General features: G+C 38.5%; 1 protein-coding gene and 1 long non-coding RNA gene across 2 annotated transcripts; one reads left to right on the top strand and one right to left on the bottom strand.

The window, feature by feature from the left end:
- Positions 1–345: 345 nt before the first annotated feature.
- On the top strand, positions 346–25,795 carry HSD17B2 (hydroxysteroid 17-beta dehydrogenase 2). Its single transcript, XM_072422515.1, has 5 exons — positions 346–689; positions 13,514–13,726; positions 16,552–16,737; positions 22,998–23,135; positions 24,577–25,795. The coding sequence occupies exons 1-5, from the start codon at positions 413–415 to the stop codon at positions 24,939–24,941; spliced, it is 1,179 nt and encodes a 392-aa protein (XP_072278616.1). The 5' UTR covers positions 346–412; the 3' UTR covers positions 24,942–25,795.
- On the bottom strand, positions 3,447–5,431 carry LOC140338333 (uncharacterized). The gene is made up of 3 exons (XR_011922225.1): positions 5,093–5,431; positions 3,723–3,844; positions 3,447–3,647 (listed from the first exon to the last, which is right to left on the bottom strand). It is a non-coding gene; the product is annotated as an uncharacterized lncRNA (long non-coding RNA).

Genomic DNA, 25,795 nt, shown 5'->3' with positions numbered 1-25,795 from the left:
ATTTCTAATACATTTTAACTAAATGTATTTTTGGTCTTTAGGCTGAACATTAACTTGAAGTGCTATGTGACCGAGCAAAATAAAGGAAGATCACACACATAGGAATGTCCCAGTTTGTCACATCTGCCTTCCTCCGCCGTCTGTTTCAAGCTGATGTCCCATTCTGGGATTTCAGATAAACCAGTAAAGCTCTGTCATGTCTTGTAGTAATAAATTACTTATTGAAACTTCTTTTACATGTCTGGAGAGGAGGAGCCAGGGTGTCAAACAAAGAGGGGAAAAAACACACACACACACACATACGAGAAGAGGTGGGAAGACAATAGTTATAAAAGACAAGGTACTAAGAAATTATGAGGATTGGTGAAAACTGCCTGGCTGAAGTTTCCAACTGACAGGCAACTTTTTGAAAATGGATACAGCCGAGTATGATGGGTCTGTGCTGTATTTAGGATTAGGAATTCTCTTCTCCGGATTAGCCGTGCACAAAATAGTTAAGAACAAGGTGAACATTGAAAACGCGTCACTGAGCGCTCTGCCGGCTTTGCTCCTGCTGGAAGCCTTCTGTTATTTTTTCTTTCCAGTTAAGCTTGGAGTGAGCGTCTTCTTTGTGGCATGCGTGCTGTATTATATCACGTTACCAGTCAGACGGATGCTGCCCGCTGAAGGCAAGAGCGTCCTTGTAACAGGTAAGGAGCAGCGGTGTTAACTACGTCCTGTCAATTGTGAATTTGGAATGATTTAAAGGGATGCTGCACACGAATGACATGTTTCTGTTTCTGTGTTCAGAAATGAGAATAAAAAAGTTTTTGATAATCACTTATGATTTTATAAAGTTTTGAAGGTATTGAATTGCACAGGACAGTGAGGGATATATAAGTATAAGTACCAGTATTCCAGGAGTATTATAAATTGATTCTATAATATCACTAACGATTATAGGAAAAACAAGTGCTGTATTAGCACTCCGCTGTGTCCTCCCCATTACAAAACAACAGCAGTCATTCACTGTTGGTCGTTGGAGATATGGTATGGGGGATTACTAAACAAGCTCGGGGTACAGCTGTCTGATGGGCAAGGAAAGACTAGTATATATATATGTATGTATGTATGGCTATAAGGTACGACTCCAGACGGACCAAAAGAAAGTTGCAAAAACAGTTTTAGCATTAGTTAGCACCTGTTGCCATCAATGTGAATTTACCCCCAGTGTAGCGCCAACAATGTCATAGACCCATTGTACATACAGCATGCCAACAGTGAGCGTGGGGGCTCTCATTCAGTGATGCAGCGCTGTCGTTTGTATTCCCCCTTCTCGCCTTATCCAATCACTAACTACAGGACGTTCTGTGATTGGTCAAGAAGAGAAGGTGCATCGGTGAATGTGAGCTGCCACTTGGACCGCTGTAAATACAGCGGACCTGTACTGTTTGCTGGCACCAAACCGGGGATGTTTTTTATTGCCAGCAATAGGGACATTGGATAAGATTACTTTTTTGTTAAAACTTTATTTTTTTCCCAGGTTGGATTTATTCTTTGAACTTTCAGCCTGACCTATTCAGTAATTTAATTTGCATACAGATGTTGTTCTAAGGTACCAGCCCCTCTCCCTTTTTAGGACAATATGAGAAAAAAACAGAAAGATTGTGAAGCACAAACTACAGGGGTGCTAGGTGCTCTCTAGAAACTAAACCTAATCTGATTTCGGATTTCTTAGTGAATAGCTTTAGATGACTTTATATAATTGCCTACCATTGCTTTTTAACCCCTTATGGGCAACAGCTGATCCAACAGCATCGACATTCATGTAGTCACTGGATCTGACTTCTCCCGCACTTTGATGCCATATATATATATATATATATATATATATATATATATATATATATATTTATATATATAATATACGTAACTAACAAAAAAAAAAAAAACTTGTGGCTTCCTTCCTGTCTCCCTAGGATGGCTATTACCAGTGACAGTTTATAACGCGGGGCACAGGTGATGTAAGGCATTGCATCAAAGATGGGGCATTCTGTTAGGTTGCGGTTACCTGGTGCACTTTACATTTTTACTAGCCCATAGAAAATGTATATCAATATCCAGTATTAGTATTCAGATTCTGAATGTAATTTCAAAAGTTGTGGAAAGGATCAGCCTGTTTCTTGTACCAAATGGCGAGCCAGGAACCGCTGCAGCCCTTTATGCAATGTAACTAATGAGGTTATATACCTACCTATATATAAGTACATTTGCTTTATTGCCTCTCCTGTCAGTGCTATATGAACTTTGCTCCGTCTATGTAACTCATATCTGTTGTTTATGCAAGTTATCATTTATGTCCTACACTGATACAAAATGACATTAGACTTCCTGTTAGCGCCAATCCTTTATAGGTTAGGGAACTTTATAGGCAAACACACTAGGGTTGATGTAAGGGATTGAGGCTGAACATTTACCAAGCCTATTTGTCCCCTTTGCAAGGGATATTTTACTTAGCTTAGTGAGGGGAAAATTCACTTTGCAAAGAATATCTGAACACATGCAAGGAAATCTAAAAAAAAAAAAAAAAAAAAAAAAAAAAACATTGTACATGAATGATGGTTGAGCTGAACTTTATATCATTTCCTAAGCTAAATTAAATATTCCTTGCAAGATAACTAATTTTGCTATGTGAACAATTTATAATTACTAGTAAATCAACCCCTCTTTAGGTATTTGCATATGAATATTACCAGGAATAAAAATACCTAATGCCAGTGGAAAAATGGCAGATCTACAGGTGGGATCAGCAGGTAATAAAACAATCTATGGAGTTCCTTACAAAATAATAATATGTTAATGAAAGGTACAAATAGGAACACATATGTTGTTTTTGAACTGCACATTTATACCATTTGTATTCTTCTTTGTAATACTAAATGAAGTCCAGCTTCACTATTACCAACATATGACATTTCCCTGAGCCTTTTTATGGTGATAAATACTTTATATGACAAGGTGTTTTAGTATTTCATTGCTAAATTTATTTGTTTTAATTCCTATTTGGGTTAGGCAGTAGCAGATTTCAACAATATGCACTGGTTTACTGAAATTCTAAAAGCTTTGGACCAATTTTTTTGTTTTATTCTTTTATTCTATATATATATAGGATTTTTCAGTAAAATAAAAATAAGTTACCTAAACTTCTTTTTCATTGGCCATGACATGAAGAGCCATCCCAGGACTTTTTACTTTCATTAAAATTATGTAAACTTGTGATACATTCCATATTTGAGTACCTACATTGATATGTATAAAAAAAAAAATAAAGTATTTTAAATTGATCCGTGTTTAGTTAACACAGACCAATTTATTAATTATATATTAATCCTCCAGCTGAAGGTTTGTCTGTAGTACGTGGATAGAAAAAAACTACGCAGTTCAAGACTTCTGTAATTTCTGACATATTATATCAACTTTTTACACTTTTATTAGCCTTTGATTAAAGTACAAAATATTTGTATTACCTATTTACTTACTTATTTAAAGTTCGTATTTACTTATTTAAAGTAGTAGCAGACTGTAAAAAAAAAAAACAACAGGACAACTGTGTAGGTTGGAACAGGGGTAATCCAGGTCAGGAATTTGTGGAATTTTGTTCCTTCCCTCTGGAAAAAAAAAAAACAGGGTAAGGCATTGTTAAGCATGAAGATATTGACAGTTTTTGAGAGGTAAACATGTACCTGTAAGTGTTTCACCTAAATGCTATATATGGTTTGCATATTTCTAATGGTATGTCCACTTTAAGTGAGTCGGTAAATGGTATCACTGAAACTCCGACCTTCCTGCAGCGTTTAAAGCGGAACTATTAATAAAAAAAAGGGGTTAAAGAAAACACGTTTTTATATAACAGTAAAAAATGTGGTGATAGGTCTGCTTAAGTGTTAAAATTCTTGGTGTTCTCTTTACAAGATACTCTAAACTATAATTATAGTACTGTGAGAAACCTCCCAGCTATAATCTGAGCTGAATTGATTAAAAAATGTTTTACATGTCCCAAAGTACAACTGGCAAGAAAATGCAGTATGTCATTTCTTGCAGTTATAGTCAAATTTATGGCTGAAAATTTAGGATTGAGACCATGACCCTTTGCTTATTTTCTTGACCTCAGGACTTCTCATGAGCTTTTGTATTCTCTGGGGTCCTTGGGGTTCATGTTACATGCTCTCTACAATCCAAGCCCAATGCAGGCTAACCTAATCTGAACTTTGGTTTATGAAGAGTAGAATCCAGGAATATACCACCCATCCAGATTCCTCCTGCATAATAATCCAAGACCAATGAAGGGGAATAGTGCTTAACCCACCAAAAATGAGTATTCTGTCAACTCTATTTAGATCCTTTTTATCAGGACAAATCCTGACTACCAGGGACTCTAATCCTCTCACTCCATACCAGCTGACTTTTTCAGGAACACCATTGAGGTTCCACTGATGACCGGAGAGCTGTAATACTGTAGCAATCACCTATTTGGAACACCCCACCAAAACCCAAAGCTCCACCACTCAAAATCTAGAATGACAAGAATGATATCCCCGAAGACAGAACCTTCAAAAGTATCATACCAATGCAAGCATCCATATTATTTTCTAGCAGATTACTCATCCTATTCTGTGTAAATTCCCCCACCTACTAGATTGTAAGCTCTTCGGGGCAGGGGCTCCTGTATCACTGTCTGTATTAGTCTGCCATTTGCAACCCCTATTTAATGTACAGCGCTGTGTAATATGTTGGCACTATATAAATCCTGTTTATTATTATTAATAATAATAATAATAATAATAATAATAATAATAATATTAATAATAATATTAAATAATATCGATCACATTCATTATCCCTCTACCACTACTACTCATCTGTTTACCAAAATTCCGTATTCCGCTCCTACTATCCTCTATTCCCCTTCTTTTATTTGTCCTCCTGCCTATGCTTACTGCCTGGCTATGTAATCCCTGTCACTTCTTACTGGCCAGCTATCTCCAATGACTAATATGTGGTATTCTTTTACTTGTGCACTTTAAATTTATTATCACTTTCTCTCCCTTAGTACCTCCACTTTTAACTCTTCTGGGTCTGTTAGGAGATGCTTATCTGTCCGGCGATCCCGTGCTTTGCGCCATCGCAGAACAATCACGCTTTATTCTGTCCAGCAATGTCATTTGCAGCAGCCAGAAGAACTAAGACAGCATCCCCTGCTTTCGTTTAGCCGCGCAGCCTGATGTATTTTATCGGCATCCCCAGCACCACTGTGAGGCCGTGCACAGCTGAAGGGGATTCTAGAGGCAAAATAGCTCCAGATCCTGCACTGCCATTAGCTCCTGGGACTTTATAGCCTCTCTGCTCCCAGTCACCAGTGCCTGTTGCAGTGTTTAGCTGAGCTTATCTGTGCTGGCGTGTGTTTCATCTGATTTATTGTTGCTGACCTTGCCTGTTTCTGAACCTGAGAGTTTACACTGTCTGGACCGACCTTTTGCCTGTGACCCTGACTCTGCTTGTGTTTTGCTCTTGTGTATTTCATTTGGTGCACGGATATTCTGTGAATGCCCTCTGGCTTTTTTTCCTGGTAGTTTCTGTAGGAACCTTGGTTCTGCTTTATCTGTGGGCTCCTGGTCCTCTGCCAGCTCTTCCCCAGGCACCATCCCTTGTGCACTAAGTCCTGGGGGCCACCTTGTGCTGGGAAATGCAACCAGTCTCCGGGGATGAGCGAGGGCTTACTATAGGTGAAGAGTGTGGCGTTAGATTGGGGAACTGGTGTCTGGCGAGTACTGTTGCTGGACCGGAGCCTTTCAGGGTTCTTGCTTATTTTTCAAACATTTCATTTCCTCTGCAGTCCTTTATCTTATCATTTGTAAACATCCAATGTTTTTCCAGTTTTTTCCAGCTGACTAATTACTTCTCATGACCCTTCCAATTTTATCAGTGTTTAACATCACCAAGGTAATAACCTACTGCTCAGTTCCCTCCACAAATGATTGACATAGATCAGTGTTTCTCAACCAGGATTCCTCTAGATTAGGGGTGGACAAAGTAGGGTAAAGGTTGGCCCAACAAGCTGTGTATGGCCTGCGGGCTGTATTTTTGCCCATGCCTGCTCCAGAGGTTGTTTGGTGTTCCTTGAGCAATGAGCATTCTCTCAGGCCAGATTAGGTGACAACAATGATCTTTTTGGCTATGTGTAAAGCTACGTACACACGGCAGATTTTTATCGCCCGATAATCGGCATCGGCCAAATATTGGGCGAAAATCTGCCGTGTGTACAGTCGGTGTTGTCCATCGTCCGAACGACCGACCTGCCGGATCCACGGACGATGGACGACGACCGATCCTAATGAAAGGGAAAGGGGGAGAGCGCGCAGCAGGGTGCTGCTCCATCGCTCTCCCCCTCCCCTCTCCATAGAGCAGAACGGTGCTGTATGTACAGCACTCGTTCATGCATCGTGCGGTTCTTATCGTTGGAAAGGATTGTGAAAGATCCTTTCCAACTACAAGAATTGCACGTGTGTTTGCAGCTTAAGGATGACATTCTTCCCACTGGCCAGCAACGTAAGAGGCATTCTTCCAAATGACCCCCACACTAATGTACTCTAAGCTGTGGATATAGAAGTTTTAGAAGGGGTTCCCTATTACTTAGAAATTCTGACATATGTTATATTGCGGAATCACATCATACATCTTGGTGCTAATTTCAATATTTGCATACCCAATGGTTCTTCTTTAAAAGTTTGATTCCATGCTTAATATTCATGTGTATTCATTATTTATGTATATAGGGGTAGATTATATACATCATCTTTGTTAAAAACTGTTTTTTCAACATCACGTACATGATTTCTATTCATTTTACCTCATTTAATTGTTAGTTTCAAAATTCAGTAGTTAACATGCTACTTAGATACGTAATATACAGTAATAGGCAAAAGAAAGTACACCCTTTTTTCTAGGGTTTTACATATCAGGACATAATAAAAAAATGATCTGGTCCTTGGTTGTAATTTTTTTTTTTTAGATCTAACCTCAGTTGTAAAACATTACATAACAGATTAACTTTGCTATTAATATTAGGAACAGCTTTAAATGATTGATACTGAATAGTCAGGCTCATGAGTCTGGAGAAAAAAGATTACACAAACTGTTGAATGACCTGTACACCTCGCTTCCTTTCTTTCATTTCAGAGTGCACCCTTTATATAGTCAGCAAGATACAGGTTATATCTAAATGTGTAGCACTGACAGTTCTGAGCTATTATTAAGCTAAACTAAAAGGAAATATAGAAGGCCAAAATCAATGCAGCTCTGTAATCATTAATACATCAACCAATGTATTTTTTAAAAGCTTGCAGTATATGTACATGATTTGACTCGGGATCAGCCTCTTGCAGTGAACAGTCAGAGGAAGAAGCAGTTCAGGGATACAGAAGAAGTAAAGGGAGTTCTAATAGGGAGCATGCATACTAGAGGGGCATACATACTAGGGGGAAAACACAGTGGCATATAAATTAGCTTATCACAGTGCTTCTTCTTCTTCTTTCACTGTGCAAAACAATGTCTTTGGCAACCTGGGCTTGGAGGAATCGTGTTGAGTGATGCTGACAATAAGGATGAGGACATCTAGTGGCAGGAAAGAGTACGACAGGGAAACCACTGAAGCTAGGATTGTCTTTTATCCTTGCTACCAAAGCTAAAACTATGCATGATTTTTGACAGATACCTGGGGCAATCAGGCAGGTAAGGGGTATTATTGCACAAGGGACATCACTTGTCCCCTTTTGCAATAATGCCCTGCCTGATTGCGGATTCTTAAAAAGTAAAACTTTTATTCCGCTTTAAATATCTATCGAAATGGCTGTGGCACTTAACTACACAGTGCTATTTTTTTAGGAACATGTTTACATGTCTCAGCAGTCCCGCTCTACCTCATCCTCCTTGCCACCGGCCGTCATTGACTCCCAAATACAGCCATTGTCCATAAATCCCAAGCAATGTCCATAAAAACCAATGTTCCCGTACGCCATAACCAAAGGAAATTGTATTTCTCTTTAATGTACTTTCCAAAAGTTCCACATGTGAAACCATTACATCAAATTGTCCTTTGCTATTTGAATATGTAGTCCTTTGCTATAATGGCTTTCGCGTAGCCTGGGTCGCCTCGTTTATTGATCTATTATTTAGAAAGACCATAAAGGTTTCCAGATGTAAAAATAATAAAAGGACAAAAGTTAAGGACGTTTTGAGGTCGTGAGACTACTAGCTGCTGAGGATATATTTCTGCAGGGTACTATTGTGTGAGTTTATTTTTCTGTTGCAATTGAGCTGAAAGACCTAAACCGTTGTGATGGAGGGGTTAATAAAGGCGAACTCCTGTTGACTCCTGGCGAACAAAATGTGATCTGGTTAGGAGGGGTTAGTATATTTGCCATTCTTATTGCTGTCCCTGTCCTTGTGGATGCAAATCTTCTACTTTCCTGTCCAGTGACACACAGGATCGCAGAGAGACATGTATTGTAGGAGCAATCAGTGGAGACACAGACAGACAATAAACCAAAAGAGTAGAAAGTTGCATGTGTTCCACAGTAATGTCTGTATCCAATAAAAGCTTGTAGGCAATGATATTTAAAACAACAATAAATGCTTATAAAAGACATCATTTCTCAACCTTTTTCAAGTGGAGCTAAACTAAAAATAAAAAATTCACTTACTATTATTGACAGATCCCTCAGTAACTTTCCTGGATTGGGTACTACACAATGCTGGAATTCACTTTTTCGTCCTGGTGTGGAGGAAGCGCCGGGTGCCGCTATCTTCCTGTCTTTCTTTTTATTCTTTCTTCGATCTTGGGCATGCGCAGGAAGAGCACCCAGAAGTCCACTGGGATGTATGACGTAGGTCTTTGCTCCCATTCTGTGTTTACCGCCACGGCAGTAAAGACGGAAGAGGAGGGGCTTCACCTTTTTTTTTTGTTTTAAGAAAGGATTTGAAGCCATAAAAAAGAAAATGGTTTTCTACCCTGTTATGTATAGTAAAAATTTTGTTGATAAGTCTGCTTTAATATAGAGGAACCCTTAAAATAACTTTCAGGTCCGTAGACAACCCCTACTATAATTACTAATTACTATATCCACAAATCACAGTACATTATTATGGTGGTCATTGGTAAGAATCTTCCATTGCTGGCCATTGGGAAGAATGTCACCCATACAAATAGCCAAAAAGATCATTGGTGTCGCTAAAACTAACATGAGAGATTAAATTGCTTAATGTTCAAGGAACCCCTAGCAATCTCTGGAGGAACCCTGGATGAAAAACACTGATGTAAAGGTATAGATAGGAAGCCAATGCATTTTTAGAAGTCTGTGTTCTCTTCTTTATGACTAACATAAAACATATTATATATTTATGTACAAAGCAGTACCATGGTGATACAGTAACAGCTGTCACAACAGCAACAAAAAAATCTATAGAAAAGATTAGGGATAAAGGAAAGATATTTATAATATGGTGAAGGGTTTGACCCACTATCAGGTTTTATTGCTACAGACAAGCAACAATCAATAAAAGATGCAGATGATAAGCCCAACAATGGAAAAAGTTAGAGGCAGCTCTGCAAACAAAGTAGATGGGACTTTGCATGCTTTATACATCAATACAATAGTAGGTCATGGCTTCTCTATGTGTAAATGAACATAGTTTTGTGTTATTTCAGAATGCAGATATCCATTATTAATTTTATACATAAATATTATAGATCATTTAACTTGTGAATCTTTCCTACACCACACCTAACAGTTTATAAAATACATTTATTGATAGTCCTGAAGAAGGGGAAATAAATCCTTGAAATGAGTCGACTGCATTTACACCTTTATTCCATGTCCATCTAAATGAAGTAGAAAGCTACAAGTGTTCCACACTTTTGCAAAGGGCAACGTCTTTATTTAACAACAGTGTAGACACTGATCTTTGAAAATTGCTTAATTTTTTTTTTAATGGAAGATTACCTGATGCATTTTGATAAGATTTGGCAAGCTTGGAGAGGCGGAACCAGTGGAGGGGAGTTAGCCCTATGAAGGGCTCTAGAAGGCATTGAGCCCCTGGAGGTGAGGATGTTGCGCTACAGACTGTTGCCAGGTTGCAGTCCTTAGGCACACCAGGGTGGGCAGAACAATGTGTGTGGTACTGAGTCAGTAGGTAGGAGAATTGTCAAAAAAGTCTGGGCCAAGGCAGGCAGCAAACAAGCGAGGTCCGAAACAAAGCCAGGGGTGAAGTACTAGAAATAAGACACCGTTGACAGGGGGTCACCAAAGACACAGGAAGACACTGGAGGCACAAATGGCACGGGGGTCATCAAAGAGAAAGTTTTCTCAGTTTTCTCTCAGCAGTTTTCTGAAGACACATTTCTCGAATGATAAGCGCTGTGTCAAAACCAGCTAACTAGACAAGGGGGATTAGGAGGCTCTCCCGATTGACCATTGGGAGGGGCAATGTTGAATAAACTTGGGGTCCGAACTGCCCATATGCGCAGGAGCAAGGTGTTGGCAGTTTAGCAAGAAGGAGGTAAGTGTGACACATCTTCTTCAAAGCTAGCAATAAACTTATTGTACAAATGTTTGGAGCAGTATGGTACAGAGACAGTCAACACAACCACAAAAAAATATTTTGAAGAAGTGTAAAAGAGCATTATTTTTTTTAAATATGGTAGAGTCTCTGTCAAGTTTTATTGCTACAGACAAGGAACAATTAATAAAAGCCAACAAAGGCAAGTCACAGGCTTCATAGGCAACAACATAAAGGTCGGCATTGTACATGATTCAAACAGAAAAAGAACAGGAAGTCATAAGCACTATATGCTTATATAAACATATCTGACTTGTTATTATTTACACCTATTGTACTTTTCATGCCTTGTCTTCAATATGTTTAATATTATAGATATTTATGTCAACCATGTTTGTACCACACCATTCTACTTGTTTGTATATTTTTTGCTTGCCCTGAAGAAGGAGTTTCAATTCCAATAAAAGTGTTGGCTTCCTATATATCTTTATTCAATGTCAATAGGGACACATATAGCGATAGGGTAAAAAAAAAACACAAGTGCTTCATTCTTTTAGGAAGTTTAACACCTGTATCTAATACACTCGGCATTGATCTTTGAAAATGTCTTAATACTGGTCTGTGTAAAGCTACGTACACGTCAGATGATTCTTGTCCAATAATTGCCTCTGGGCTGATATTGGATGAGAATCTGGTGTGTGTACAGCGCTCGTTGTTCATGGATCTGTCCCGGCGAATCCATGGACGATGAGCGTTCGTAATTATATTCTAAGTTATATTAATAGCAAGAACTACCAGGGCATTATTTTGACTTTTTGAGAATCTACTTGATACCCCTAAAGGGGTTTTTCCCTTCTTTTGTGGCAAAATTTACAATTAAAGGTTTTGTCCTTCCTTACTCTGAACTAAAAATACAGTCACTGTAGGAGGCAAATTTGATGGACAGTGGCCTTTTTTTAAGCACATTAGCAATGTAAATACGGTAATAAAAAACGAGGGAAGGGAGTAGAACAGTTTAATAGAGTGTAACACTTTACCTGAATATTATCACACTCCCAGTAGTGGTTGCTGGACCGGTGAGCGCTCTGCAATATCTCAGTTAACAGCCTCCAGTATGACATCGTATAACTTCTTCAAGTGATGCTCTCTGGGGGAATATTACATGCAGATGAAATTCCAAAGCTGATCTACATTCTACGACCTTTGGGCACTTTGTTTATCCTCATCAGTTACAGTGCTCAGTACTCTGGTCTTAGGGGAGCTTTGTTCTGCGTGTGTATTACCACATTTACAAACCTATTAGATGCATGACATTGATTGTTTTAAAAGAAAAATCTCTATTTATTTCAACAGGAATGTGATCATATGATGTCATTGTACGATGCAAAATAACTTTAAATTATTTGCGACAGAAATTTGAAGCTAAGACTAACAAATGTGTGCCAGGTGGTGTGCAGGGCTAAATGGGAGGAAAATAATCCCAGGTGTTGGTGGTCTGTTGAAGGAGAAAATGCCCCAGTGTTGGTGGCCACTGTTACAAAATAATGCTCCCATGTTAATGGTCAGTATGTGGAAAGCCCCAGTGTTGGTGGCTGCTGTGTAAAAATAAAGCCCCAACATAGCGGTCATGGTGGAGAAGAAGTAATGCTCCAGTATTGGTGGCCACTGTGGGGAAATAAGGCCCAACATGGTGGTCAGTGAGAAAAAATAATGCCTCAGTATTGGTGGTTGGCGAGAGGAAATAAAACCCCAAAATTAAGGAAAAAATTGTGGCAGTGTTGGCATCAATGAAAGAAAATAATGCCCCAGCATTGAAGGTCATTGTAAGGAAAAATTATATAATGTTAAACATCAATGTATTCATTTGATATTGGTAAATTATATACATAGCTCCACCAATGATGGTCAGCAAGAGGAAATAAAGCCCCTGCATTGGTGGCCAGTAAGGGGAAAATGCCCTAATGTTGGTGGTTAGTGAAAGAAAACAAAGCCCCAGCATCAGAGCACATTGAAATGGAAAAATGTCATGGGATTAGTGGTCAATTAGTAACAAAAATGCACCAGTATTAGCAGTCGGTGGGAGTTAAGGTCCCCCATCAGTTTTGGCAAACTGAAGGAAAAATGCCCCAGTTTTGTACGTCATTGGCAGGAAAAACTGTCCCAGCACTGGTGGTGACTGGGAGAAAAAGAGTCCACATCTTTTATATTAGCCTTCTTTGGTTGTCAATGCCCCAACATTGGAAATTGGTATTACGGAATAATGCCCTAGGGGTCCCCTGGCTTTCTGTAGTGTTTAGGTCCCATGCAGCTGACTATGTTACCTATTTTATAATTTACCTATGGGCTGGAAAGACCATCTCTTCTTTATCCATTCTCTTTATTTATTGCATCTCACTGTCATTGATCTTCATATTTGGAGCAAGTTGACACCAGAGCCCTACAAACAATTGGAGAAACACAAGTGTAATGCCCTGGTGCTAACAATATAAATAGCCTGGCATAAATACATTGTAATATTAGTATGAATAATAACATTAAATAGATTAGAGCTATTCCAATTAGGTTTTACCACAAGTGCACCTGCTCACAAAGAAAATGTAGAAAGGAGGAAAGAGCAAAGTGACCCAAACAAATAACTTGTTGTGTTGCCACCCTTTAATTTTCCAATCAGCAGGCTTTTACAAATCCTTACAAAATACGATTATCACCATATGTGTATTTCAATAGTGTATGTAGCTTTATGCCTGGAGTTCTTCTTTAAGGATTTTTTTTGTGCACAGAATAACTGCAACACATCCAAAGTCTACTCTTGATAAAAGATTTGGCAGTAATTTCATTGCTTGTCAAGTTCTCAGCTGCACTCAGGGGAAGGTGTTTATTTTGGCTGGGCTGTGCTTATGTTGTGATTTCTTTCATTCAGGTTGTGATTTTGGGCTTGGACACGCTCTAGCAAAACATTTGGATAAACAAGGCCTCCGGGTTTTTGCTGGCGTTTTGAAAAAGAATGGACCTGGGGCCGAAGAACTCAAAAAGGTTTGTTCACCAAACCTTTCTTTGATCCAGCTGGATGTCACCAACTCTGAAGAGATTGCGGCAGCCTACTGTGAGATCAGCGAGGCGGTGAAAGATACAGGTATGGAGATTTTGACTCTTCTCTAAGGTTGTATAGACACGGTCAATTTTTGTCCACACCAAAAATAGTTTCCACTGACAAAAGAGCGACAGATGAACAAACGAACAGCACAGTTCTGTTTATGGAGAGGGGAGGGAGGAGAATGAGTGAGCAGCACCCTGCTGTGCTCTTCTCTATTGACTTGTACAGTGGTCATTCTTTATCAGTTGTTCATGGATCTGTCAGGAGGCGAGCCTAACTGTTCATATTGGGTGAGAACCATAGTTTCACGTGTGTAAATAATCTAAGTGCCCAAAACTATGAGAGGGTACAGTGCACCTCAGTGTTGTGTATTTAAGATGGAGTAGCCGTTGATCTTACTCACTGTGAGAACTACAGTGACTCATCAACCAATTTTGGGCACATTGAGTATCCCCACTACTGGTCACTGTACCAGGATTTGTTGGATCCCACATACCTACAGGTCTCCAAGGGCCCAATAACGAAGTAGTAGCCAATTGGTAAAACCACAAAAAGTGGGCATATTATGAAGTGCATCAGATGCTGAAGATACATTGGATAGTATAATCCTGCAAGATAATGAAGATTAGAGTCACCAAGGGTGGGACTGGATGCAGGCCATTGGCCAAACTGTCCTTTTTATGACTCCAAAGTCAGGAACTCCATTCATGGAGACAAATCCCAGTTCCCTCCACTTCCTGTATCTATGTGACTATGCTACTTACAGGATCTCTACCCTCTGAGTGTTGTCACACTGTCGCACCCAATGATCTCTCAATCCAATGGTTTTGCATGGTGTGCTCTCCTCCCAGCTCACTCAACAAACGCCAACATCTCCAGGCACTGAAGAATAGAATATGGGTTACTATCAAAGAAAAGTTATATCCTAAAGTGTTTTTGTGCATAATGTATGCTGCATTTGCTTGCTTAATGTTTACTTTACAAGCCAGAGAGGAGATAAAGTTTATTGTTAACCATAAGCACCCTATATTTGATAGTTCTTTAAATATTTATGCTTTTCTTGAGATTTTTATCCCACTGTTCATATTATAAATGCACTCAATTCCCCTTATCCATTTCCCTGGTTCAGACCTGATTGCCTTCCCTCTCACAGATTAGTTTATCAACAACTGCTTTGCCTATAAAATGCACTTTTTAGGCAAGGTAACTGTGTTGCCTGAAGGCTGCCAGTGGCAAGCTCAGCTAATATTCACAATGGTGATATATTGGCATTGCTGAATGTTGATTGTAATTTAGATATGATGTTTATATTTCTGCCATGAATATATTTAAATGTTCAACCTGTTCTGAATTTAAGAGGCATTGACAGATGGGATAAACAATTTTAAACCAGTCCTCTAGTTAAATTTTGTGTTTGTATGTATAGTACAGAATAATAAAAAATGCAGCTTTTGTTGCAGCATTCGTTTTTTTTATGGTGCGGTGCCCAGCACGGTCTCTGCTCTGTGGTCCAGTGTCAGTCCCTTTCATGGGGTAAATGGTGCCCAATTGAAGCGGAACTGTACACACATACCCTCTATCCTCCAACTAAACTTAGTTTTTTTGACAATTAATAGAAAAGATTAAAAAAAGGCTTTGACAAGCTGCAAAACATCTTTAACTTTACAAGAACAAGTTCCAATTAATCACCTTAGGGGGAGACTAGTTGTCATGGCACCACATCCCTTTTTCATACTTTTAAAACCAATTATTTAAATTATGGGGATTTTTCAGGTGCCTTATTAAAATAAATGCAAACATATTAAAAAAAAAAAAAACAACTTTTATCATTTATTATGTTTACTTGTTAAAACAATCATATTTGGAACACACATATCTCAATGAGCACAATGTTTACATCAATATTTCATATTGTTTAAACTTTTTGTCCTTGACGCATTTCACCTGTAGGCTTCTTCAGAAAGACATAATGTATCATCTATGTCAAAGTTAAATCAGAGCAACACTTACCTTTACTTTCAAAGAGCCCTTGATCCCACCACTTACCTTTACTTTCAAAAAGCCCTTGATCCAATTCCAGTTGGTCCTGCACCATCCTAGATTTCCTCTTCCTGGTGCAGAGGAACCAGTGGTCACCACCATCTTCTTCTTTCTTCTGTCATCCGATCTTGCACTGGACAAGATTTCACAAGATTAGGTGACGTTTCCTCCTGAAATCACAATCACAACATGAAGTGAACATGAACATGTTGCAACACAACAATATACACAATAATCTGTATGGTGCCATTATTTTTTCATGGCATTATGGTACAGGTTGCTTGGCTATCTTCAGATGTAAACCATTTACTCAGTATGATGGGAGAGAGATATTTTCCACCAAAAGAAAGTGTAGAGTGTGGCATATCAGTGATTGCCTGTGGCAGAGTGTTATTGCTTACAATTGCTAAGGTGCACCAGCACAGCCAATTTTGGGTGTAAATTGAAAAGCAATTGGTTTCCAAGCATTTATTATGCAGTACCAAGCAGCTCCAAACATGAAAGATGTTGAGCTGCTTGTTGCCACTGTTTAGAACATCTGCTGTTGTTGTTTTTTGACCTGGAAGAGATAGGGCCCCATAGTTGTCTTATAAAGTATGCAATCTCTATGGTTGGAGAAATTTTCCATCACTGTTTTAACACCCTGATAGACAGCAAGAAGAAAGACTTTCCAACAAAGACATCCATAGAAAAAAAATTAAAAGAAGTCCTAAAACCAATTAAAAGAGGGTTTCATATCTCTATGTCCATAGTGATGTGCTCCATTCTTCCAAACAATGGAATGACTAGATTGGCATTTACTTTGTGTGTCTTTGTCTTTCCAGGTTTGTGGGCTATTGTGCACAATGCCGGCGTCCTTCTCTACGTAGCAGATGGAGAATTGCTTCCCATGAATGTCTACAAGCAGTGTATGGAAGTCAACTTTATCGGTGTTGTACAAGTCACGAAAATGTTCATGCCTTTACTGCGAAAAGCCAAAGGAAGGCTCGTCACCATGTCCAGCATGGCAGGTGAGCTACTATGGGCATTCAACACATACACATGGCAGACATTTTGCCTTAAACCTAAGAATACAGCGCATAAATAATACTCAAATAAAAAATCCCCAAATACTTGACCCAGTGCTTCAAAATAAAATAGGTGTCTAACACTCTATACTAAGTCCAAACAAACAAAATGGGGAGGTTCATCATCTCTATTTGTTCTGAACACCATTGTCACTGGTACACATAATGATGGCTGATAATACATTCTGTGCAGGAGACATTGTATGCAGTGGTTCTGCTCTTTGCTGTATGCAAAAGGCACAGCCAGGGCAAAGACTGACAGCATCCACAGTGTGACATCCGTGCACCTGCAGCATCCCCCTTAGAAGTTTTCACTCCAGCCTTGCAATCATACAGTCAGTTACGTACAGAGAGATTAGCACACGGATCAATCAAACCTCTGACGCCTAGCCTTAGATACTGGCTATTCATTAATGAGCTCATTAGTTTGTCAGAACTAGCTTGTCACAAGGAAGTAATTGGCTGTTTGATTATTTAATTAGTTTGTTATGTGATTGTAATTGCATGTGCATAAAGCCCTCGTTTACATGGGGAGCGACAAATTTCGGGGTCTGCGAAGGACAGTATAATTATTGCTCTGCTTGCTCTTGCATGTCTAAAACTTTATTTGATGGTTTACCAATTTTCCTATATCCTACTCCGTTTTATATCAACTTGAGCTCAGTCAGCCTGTGTTTAGCCAGTCTTGTAATGTACTACCTCCGCTGAGCAAAGTTTAAATCTAAAAGGGCTGTACAGAAGTATGGATTTTAGATTGGCATTCCAGGGAGCAAGTGAATATACAAACAGGGGCAAATTAAGAAGGGCGCTCCTCAGAAGTGCCTCCCATTTGAGTTGGTTTTGATCTTAAAGTAAGATATGAGGATGATAAAAAAAGTAAGATTCAAAAGATTTTTGAATGAAAATCTCATTTGCTTCATTCTGGTAAAAGGGACAGGTTCTCTTGAAAGGCCATTCCACATGCGTAACACATACGTACTAATTCTCACTATTGCTGTACTATCCTGCAATTAATTTTTCCTTGTTGGTCCTCATAATTAACTGGAGCTCTTGGGTATAGGTGAGCACAAAAATGTTCCCCTTCCATTCAGAATGCCGGTCAGGTGGCATACTTGAACACTGTCATGTGGAACCTGGAGCTGCAAGAGATAGATTTTAGGTGGTAAGAAAAATGCATTGCAACATTTCAAGGGGTTACACGAACAACATTACCTTTAAAAAAGAATTTGAAGCTTATACAAAAAAGTACTCAAACAATTCTCTCATATATAATAGGAAAGTTCAACTCCAGATCTCATGAACTGGGCTTTCTAACCTCAGTTTTCGATGGCCAGGATTTGCACACATTTTAGCATTTCTCCCTTATTTCTTTTGGGCCACACAAGGGTCAGATATAAACATATATATATATATATATATAAATATATATATATATATATATATTTTTTAAAAGTGTCAATGTAGCCAAATAATAATATTTAATTGTTTTTGGTTTTTTTTTTTGCTTTATTTTGCAAATAATTGAGTTGTGTGGAAACTAGTTATATCCTCCTTATCAGTAGGTCAATATTTGCTACATCCTTACCTTGAGGCTTCCTACCTTGCAACATCTTGTTCAGCGAAGTTGTTAATTAGGTTTCTTGTTATTGACTAACTACTAAAGTGCCTTCCACCGTGTTGTCTGACTATATAAACTGCGATGGGGTAATAAAGTTTTGAGAAGTGATATAACTACATGCTTTAGCTTCGTGTGTTATTCATTGCTCCCAACGCGTTGAAAACAAAGGCCACAGAGGGAACCTTCCCCAGAGAGGGAACCTTATCTGGGATCAGCAAGAAATCGCATTAATATATATATATATTTTTATTTTTTTTCCCTGAATTTGCTGTTGCATGCTACAGAAATGTTAAAATGTGTGTGAATCCTGGCCAACGAAGACTAAAAATGGAAAGCCCGGCCCTGGACATCCATATATATCATTGTCATTATAATATAGACCACAGGGATTCAAAAGAGTCTAATAAACCATCTGTAACTTCCAATAAAGATTCACACATAGAAAAAAAAACACAGCAATGTTGATTTACTAAAGGACTTTCCCATAGCAAACTGAATTACTAGCAACAAATACAATATCAGAAAGTAGTTTACTGTCCTATTGCAGAATGTTGCCTGTCTAGAGAGAATGGTTGTTTGTGGATACAGAGATTCAGCTCAGATGATCTCTATGAGAAATCTGTGAAGTCCCATTCCTACCTCAGGGCAGCAAGCAGTGGAGCATGCAGACCAATATGTGGTGGACAATGTGGTTCTGAAACACAATCGTAGATGTGTTTTGCCATAATGGCACCAACATAAGCAAATTATATTTTTTATATGATAGCGTTAAACAAGTAAGCTTTTTTATATTTATTTTAAATTCCAGTATAAATTGGAGGTGATAGTCTACAGTATAAGCTACAGGTGTTGTTTTGCTAAATTTACTCCTTATAGGTATTTTGGTTTGTAGTCTTTTTTTGCAGAAGTCTTGCTTTCCCTGGGCCACCTGTCCCAATCTAATGTTGGAGCCATGTCAGAAACCAACCACTAACAGGTATTGGAGACAAATCTCCAGTCCCTTCAACCTTGCGCCATGCTGTGGCTGGTGTCAGATGAGGAATTATCATGCTGGAATGCTGTCACATTGCTATGCAAATAGTGACTATTGGAAAGGCAGTGTCTGAAATTTGAGATAGATTGTTTTTATTTCTAAACCTGTAATTATATACAGGCAGCTCCTACTGCCTACCGTCAGCTGTACTGCGTGAAATCATAAACCAGGGGGCTGCAAACTATAAATATGATGAAAATATACATTAGAAGAAATTTATTTGAGTGAATATTGCTCATTCGTCTCTTGGTCACCCCAGTGATGGGCATGCTTACTGATAACATGAAGCCATGGACCATGCTTAAACCCTCAAGAAAATATGTAGAGAGCTGGATATATCACTGGATGTCCTGACCATTTTTAATTTTTTGTAATAGCCCTGTATTGTAATGCAAATCTTTAGTAACCACCCAAAAACAGCCGGGGGGGCTACTAAAAAGTGCCGGGTGGTGTGCACAGCTAAAAGGGGCTGGGGAGAACACTGTGCTCAACCAGGAGGAATTACATTTGTGACAACTTCACTTTATAATGACTGTACAAGGCTTTGGATTTTGCATCAAGGACAAAATATATTTGTCACGTCATCAGTTCGGTCAAGGCCTTCACAAAAGCCCCAGCAATGGACAGTAACTGTAAATCATCTTAAAGATGAACTCTAGGCAGATATAAAGACATAACTTTTTGCACCTCTGTATTCATTAATACATCCTTAATTGTATTTTTTTAAAATGCAGGCTTAAGAAGTATCTGAATTTATATTAGCAAAGCCTTAGCTGGGGGAGCAAGAAGCAGAGCAATCAATTCCGGTTGCTTGGCATTGCAAGGAGCATGCTAATAAGAGAAGAAAGCAGAATAACAGAAAAGTGAGTTTATTAGTCTAATGCTCAGTGGCATGGCTAGGGTTGGTGTTACACAGTCTGAATGCACTTGCATGGAACCCCCCACCAGGCAATCCTCCTTTCCCCATGGTCTCTGATTTAGCCTGAGTGTGGTATGCCATCAGGACTGGTTGGCACCAATGACATTGCCTGCACCTCCTATATCCCTGACTTAGCTTGAAGGTGAGTTGCACTCATAGTTGCCAGCATAGTTATGTGCTCAGCACCTATTCTTGTCCTGACTGAGCCTGAAGGTGAGGCAGCTAATGCACAAGGGGTACCAGTGAGGTGCCCCTTGTGCATTAGATGCCTCCCTAGGACTCCTGACTAACCCTGGAGGTAGGGTGTTTGCACCCTTTGATTCACTTTAGTGATGCTACGTTAGCTGGTTTTCATTTCACCATACATTTGCAAGGGCTGCGGAGTCTTTAACGAATCTCTGGTCACCAAGAATGGCGGAGAATGTAGATACCTCCTCCTGGCTTCAGAGAACAGATCTTTTGCAGCCCCTGTAATGACTTGAAAAGGTAATTCTCAAGGGGTACTACATAGGGGGAGAAAATAGAGGTTAGAGGGTCCATTTAAAGTGCTAACTAGAGTTGAGCTTTAAAATCTGAAGTATTAATTTTCATTATATAATCTGCACTCCTAAAACATTTATTTTAGATTTAGAAAAACACTGGTGGAATGCTTATTATTTCCCATGCGTGTCTCATTAACACAGGACAGTTTCAAAAAACGGAACCACTTAAAAGTATGCAATTAGGCAATGTGCTTGTTCAGGGATACTTAGCACGTCTTAGTCATTATGAAGCAATACAGTGAGTGCAAGTTCGAGCTTGTTAGCAGATTAAAGATTTTTCTCCTGCACGACGAAATGCACGTGTGGTTATATTTGCGGACCGCATGTTCTTGCGAGAACCATGTAAAATGGAGAGACGAGGTCATGCTGACCTCCACTAAACTATTCATTTCAACGAGGATTAAGTTTTAGCTAGAATGAGCCTTAAAGTACTTATCATAATGGAATCTTTCTCAAAGGTTTAGATAAACATCACAGAAGTATTCCATTAAAGCATAAAAAGTATTTATGCCATGCTGGATATAATGCTATATACAGTCAGAAGGAAGTTTGATTCATTCCGGTACACTGCAGCCTCCATTATGATCTGACTGCTAGACATAATCACACTCCAACTTTATAGGAGTTTGTATGGTACATACAAGACTGGACTCCAATATGACCTGGCTTGTGGATGGTCATAATGAAATTTTATCAGATTTTGCACAGATTAGTAGACACATATCAATTTTGTTGCACAACAAAGTAATGCTTAACAGGAGCAGTGAGACAAACTTTATGATATGTCTATTGCAAGATTACTTGAGATAACTTAGTTCATTAACTCCTCTCTTCTTAAAAGTTACACTGTAACCAAACGAAACCTGTCCCAGACTGCCTCCTAATTTACATCAGTAATAAATCCGTCTGATACCCGACAAACCTGATGGGGTTGACTGCCCAGAAATTCAGATGTACAGGTCACAAATCCCGTCACAGAGATTTTGCTACGTTATCTTCATGTAATATTTATCTCCAACATGGCTGAGCACTAGAAATAACCATAATACACTTCCCTAATACTCCTTTTTAAGAAAAATACATCTTCAACATGACCAAACCACTGGACATGATCATCATACACTTTTGTAATACTCAATACAGACAGACATAGGACATTAAATCTCCAACATAGCTGACCAATGGACATGATCATAATAAATCTCTTCCATACTCCATACAGCTCAGATGATAATATATCCAGCATGATCCAATCACTGAACCCGATCATCATGTACTTTTTCACCCTATACATACATAGGACATTACATCTCCAACATGGCCAACCAATGCTCATGATCATAATACAAGTCTGCTATACTCCATACAACTCAGATGATTGCATCTCCAACATGACCCAACCCATGAACATGGTTATGATCCAAATCTCTTTTATTCTGCTCAGGCACAGATCATTACATTACTGCAGGAATGACCACTGGACGGGATCACAATACACCTCTCTAAAACAATGCAGACATAGAACATTACATATACAACATGATCCATTATTGACCCATGGTGGGTCATGTTGGAGATGACACATGGACCCACTAAAGACCTGATCACTATGAACTAAAATATCTCATAGACATTACATCTCCAACATGACTGACCATTGGACATGATCAATAATAAAATTATTCCATATTCTATATATCACAGACCTTTATTTCTCCAGCATTACTCAGCCACTGAACAAAATCATGATATCATACTTATATATTCTTTTCAGGCACAAAACATTACATATCCATGTGACTGACCACTGGACATGATCACAATACACCTCTTTAATGCCCTATACAAATACAGAACATTACATTTCTGACATGACCCAACCACTGGACATGATCATTATGAATTTTTACTCCATACAGACATACATTGGGACATTACATTACCAACATGACTGACTATTGGATATGATCATAATAAAATTCTTTCATATTCTTCACAAGACATTGTTTTTCGAACATGATTGAGATGCATGACATGATCGTGACGAACCATTGGACATATTGAATATAAAATTACTTTTCCTTTTTTTAGGTCATATCCCTATCCCAGGATTTGCGGCATATGCTGCATCTAAAGCAGCTGTGACGATGTTTTGTGGTGTAATGCGCCAAGACCTTATGAAGTGGGGAGTGAATGTATCATCCATTCATCCAAGTGGCTTCAAAACAAGTAAGTCTTCCAGTATACCCGTAAAGCTTTCAGAAGATCTGTGTTTGCGCAATGAATTATATCCAATACCCAGTTGAATATCCCAGGATTCAATAAGGTACCATCATTTTTATCTTGTTGGTTGGACAATCCCTAAATTTCAACATATAAGTCTCCAATGCCACATCCCACTTTATAATACAGAAAAGATATTTTTTGTTTGAGGATTTTTACCTCGAGACTTTAAAGGCATCACATTACATGAGTTCAATATAAACTTTGTAAACATTTGTTTATTAGATTTTTTTCCATAAAATAACATAAAATCATTACATCATTCCAGACATTGATTTGTTTGAGCAGAACCTCAGGCGATAAGCGTTCAACGCGTTTCATGGACTAAAATTCTCTTCTTCACGATCAAAATGGCCTAAAATCACAGAACAATACATCATTTACACATTTCTAAATTTTAACAAGAATCTGTTTCTATAACAAATAACTTATTTAGAGATGTCTCCACACTGTATTTCCCTTCTTTGGGAATAGACAGATCGACACCAAAATCCTTCCCTTAGATGTTAAAAACATGCAGGTAATATCAGCAGCACAAGCTTGGAGAGGGAAGTTTAAATTTGCCAAAATGATTTATAGTGAATTCATTGTAGTATGTTTTGTTTTTTCAAAGACTACCCCTATGGGGAGAGGCATGAAAGAATCATAAAGGTTTGTTTTTAGTAGTATTTGTATTTTATGCTATGCTAAGCTAATTAGGTTGCTGATACACATTTTAGGCCATTTTGTTCCTGAGAAAGCGTATTTTCGTCCGCAAAACGCGTCGAATGCTTTTAACATAAGGTCCTAATCAAACAAATCTATGTCTAGAATGATGTAATGATTTTATGTTATTTCATTGAAAAACCCTAATAAATAAATGTTTTAAACGTTTATGTTGAAATCATCTAATGTGATGCCTTTAAAGTCCCGAGGTAAAAATCCTCAAACAAAAAATATCTTTTCTGTATCATCATTTTTTATTTAATTATTAAAAATGAAGGCATTGGGTATTTTGCAGTGGGGGAGACTGTCAGGTGACAGAGCGGAGGACATCATCACCCCTGACACCAATGGTGGGGAATGCTAGGGAGCCGAGTATTATGAGGTTTTGAAGTGGGCAAGATGTCAGGATCTTTTTTTAGGTACAATTAGGGCATCTTCTTATTTAGGCTCTAAAAATGTCTAAAAATAGGGATTCAGTAAGAGGAAGTGTTGCATGGGCCGATGTAGTCACAATGGATGTTTACAGAGTATGACCTTGTACTATGGCATTGTGCTTGGATAACTAAGCTTTTCTGAAGAATATTAAGGGGAAAGTTTATCTTGCTTCCTTCCCTTACCATTGGAAAATTTCGAATGTATGATGATGCCAGTTGGTCACCTAAGGCTCTATCCTGTTTTGCAGATATTTTTGGCTCTCAAGAGGCCTGCTCGAGGCAAGCGCAGAACCTGTTGGAAAATATTAGGCCTGATGTCAGAGATGACTATGGAGAAGACTACCTCAATGCTGTGAAGGATCTGCAGAATGAGATGTTCTCATCTTCATCTTCTGACATATCCCCCGTCTTGGAGGACGCTTACCATGCTGTCTTGGCTCAACACCCATTCGCCACTTACACCCCTGGCGCTTTTGCATACCTCATTCCAACAATATTCCGCTACTCCCCTCCTTGGGTTTATGATACCTTTTCAAAACTAGTCTTCAACAACCACCGCATTATGCTGCCCAGATCTCTACGAACATCTCATAGTAATTATAAAACAGACTAAACCAGGGATTGGACATTTGAAGACTGGAGCCAAAAGAACATAGAAACCAATTGAGACTTTTTGATATGTTAATACATTCAGAAGAAATTTCCTGAAACTATCATGTTTTTGTATGTGACCTCCTTTTAAAAAATCTAGTTGCCTGACTGTGAGTTGACTTCACAAGCTGCATAAACTTTCTGAGGCGATAACGAACCTTTTTGGTGGGTTTATTCAATCATCTCAGAGAGACATTGTTTAGCTTGTTGAAAATTCTCCCTGTGAACGGGATCTGATCCTTCTCTTCATAATTACACAGGATAAGTCCCATACCTGAGTATCAAGTTTGTCTTTCCATAGGAGCTTCTCATCTTTGAATGAGTATAAGATATCTCAGGGAATATGTTCATCAATCTATGATGACCCTCACTCCTGTTCCAAAAAAAGTGTTTGAAATTTTAATAAACAGTGTTTTGACACAGGTTTAAAATCTGAAAATAAATTAAAAAAGGGGGTGAGCAAATAGAAAAATTATCATCCCCGTGTTTTTTTTACCTTCATCAAAAATAGAAAAGAGGGCTGTACTTTTTTTTATTAACAGATATAAGTCTCTCAGATTGCACATGTTGATAGGATAACTCTTCCCCTATAGAGATGTTTTAAAGATTTTTATTAATTGCTGGCATGATCAAAATAAATGGGAAGCTATGATGACTACAAGTGGTAAACAAAGCCAAGTGTTTTTATTGAAGCTGGGCTTTAAAAATTTGTTTTTCAGTTTCAGTGCAAACTGTGAACAGATTTACAGATCGACTTTCTCCAATTATTTCAATGATCCATTTTTTTAACCAAATAAAATGATTTTTAATATCAAA

This window comes from Pyxicephalus adspersus, chromosome 9 (genome assembly GCF_032062135.1).
Source record: "Pyxicephalus adspersus chromosome 9, UCB_Pads_2.0, whole genome shotgun sequence".
Lineage (NCBI taxonomy): Eukaryota > Metazoa > Chordata > Amphibia > Anura > Pyxicephalidae > Pyxicephalus > Pyxicephalus adspersus.
This window is presented reverse-complemented; position numbering and strand designations above follow the sequence as displayed.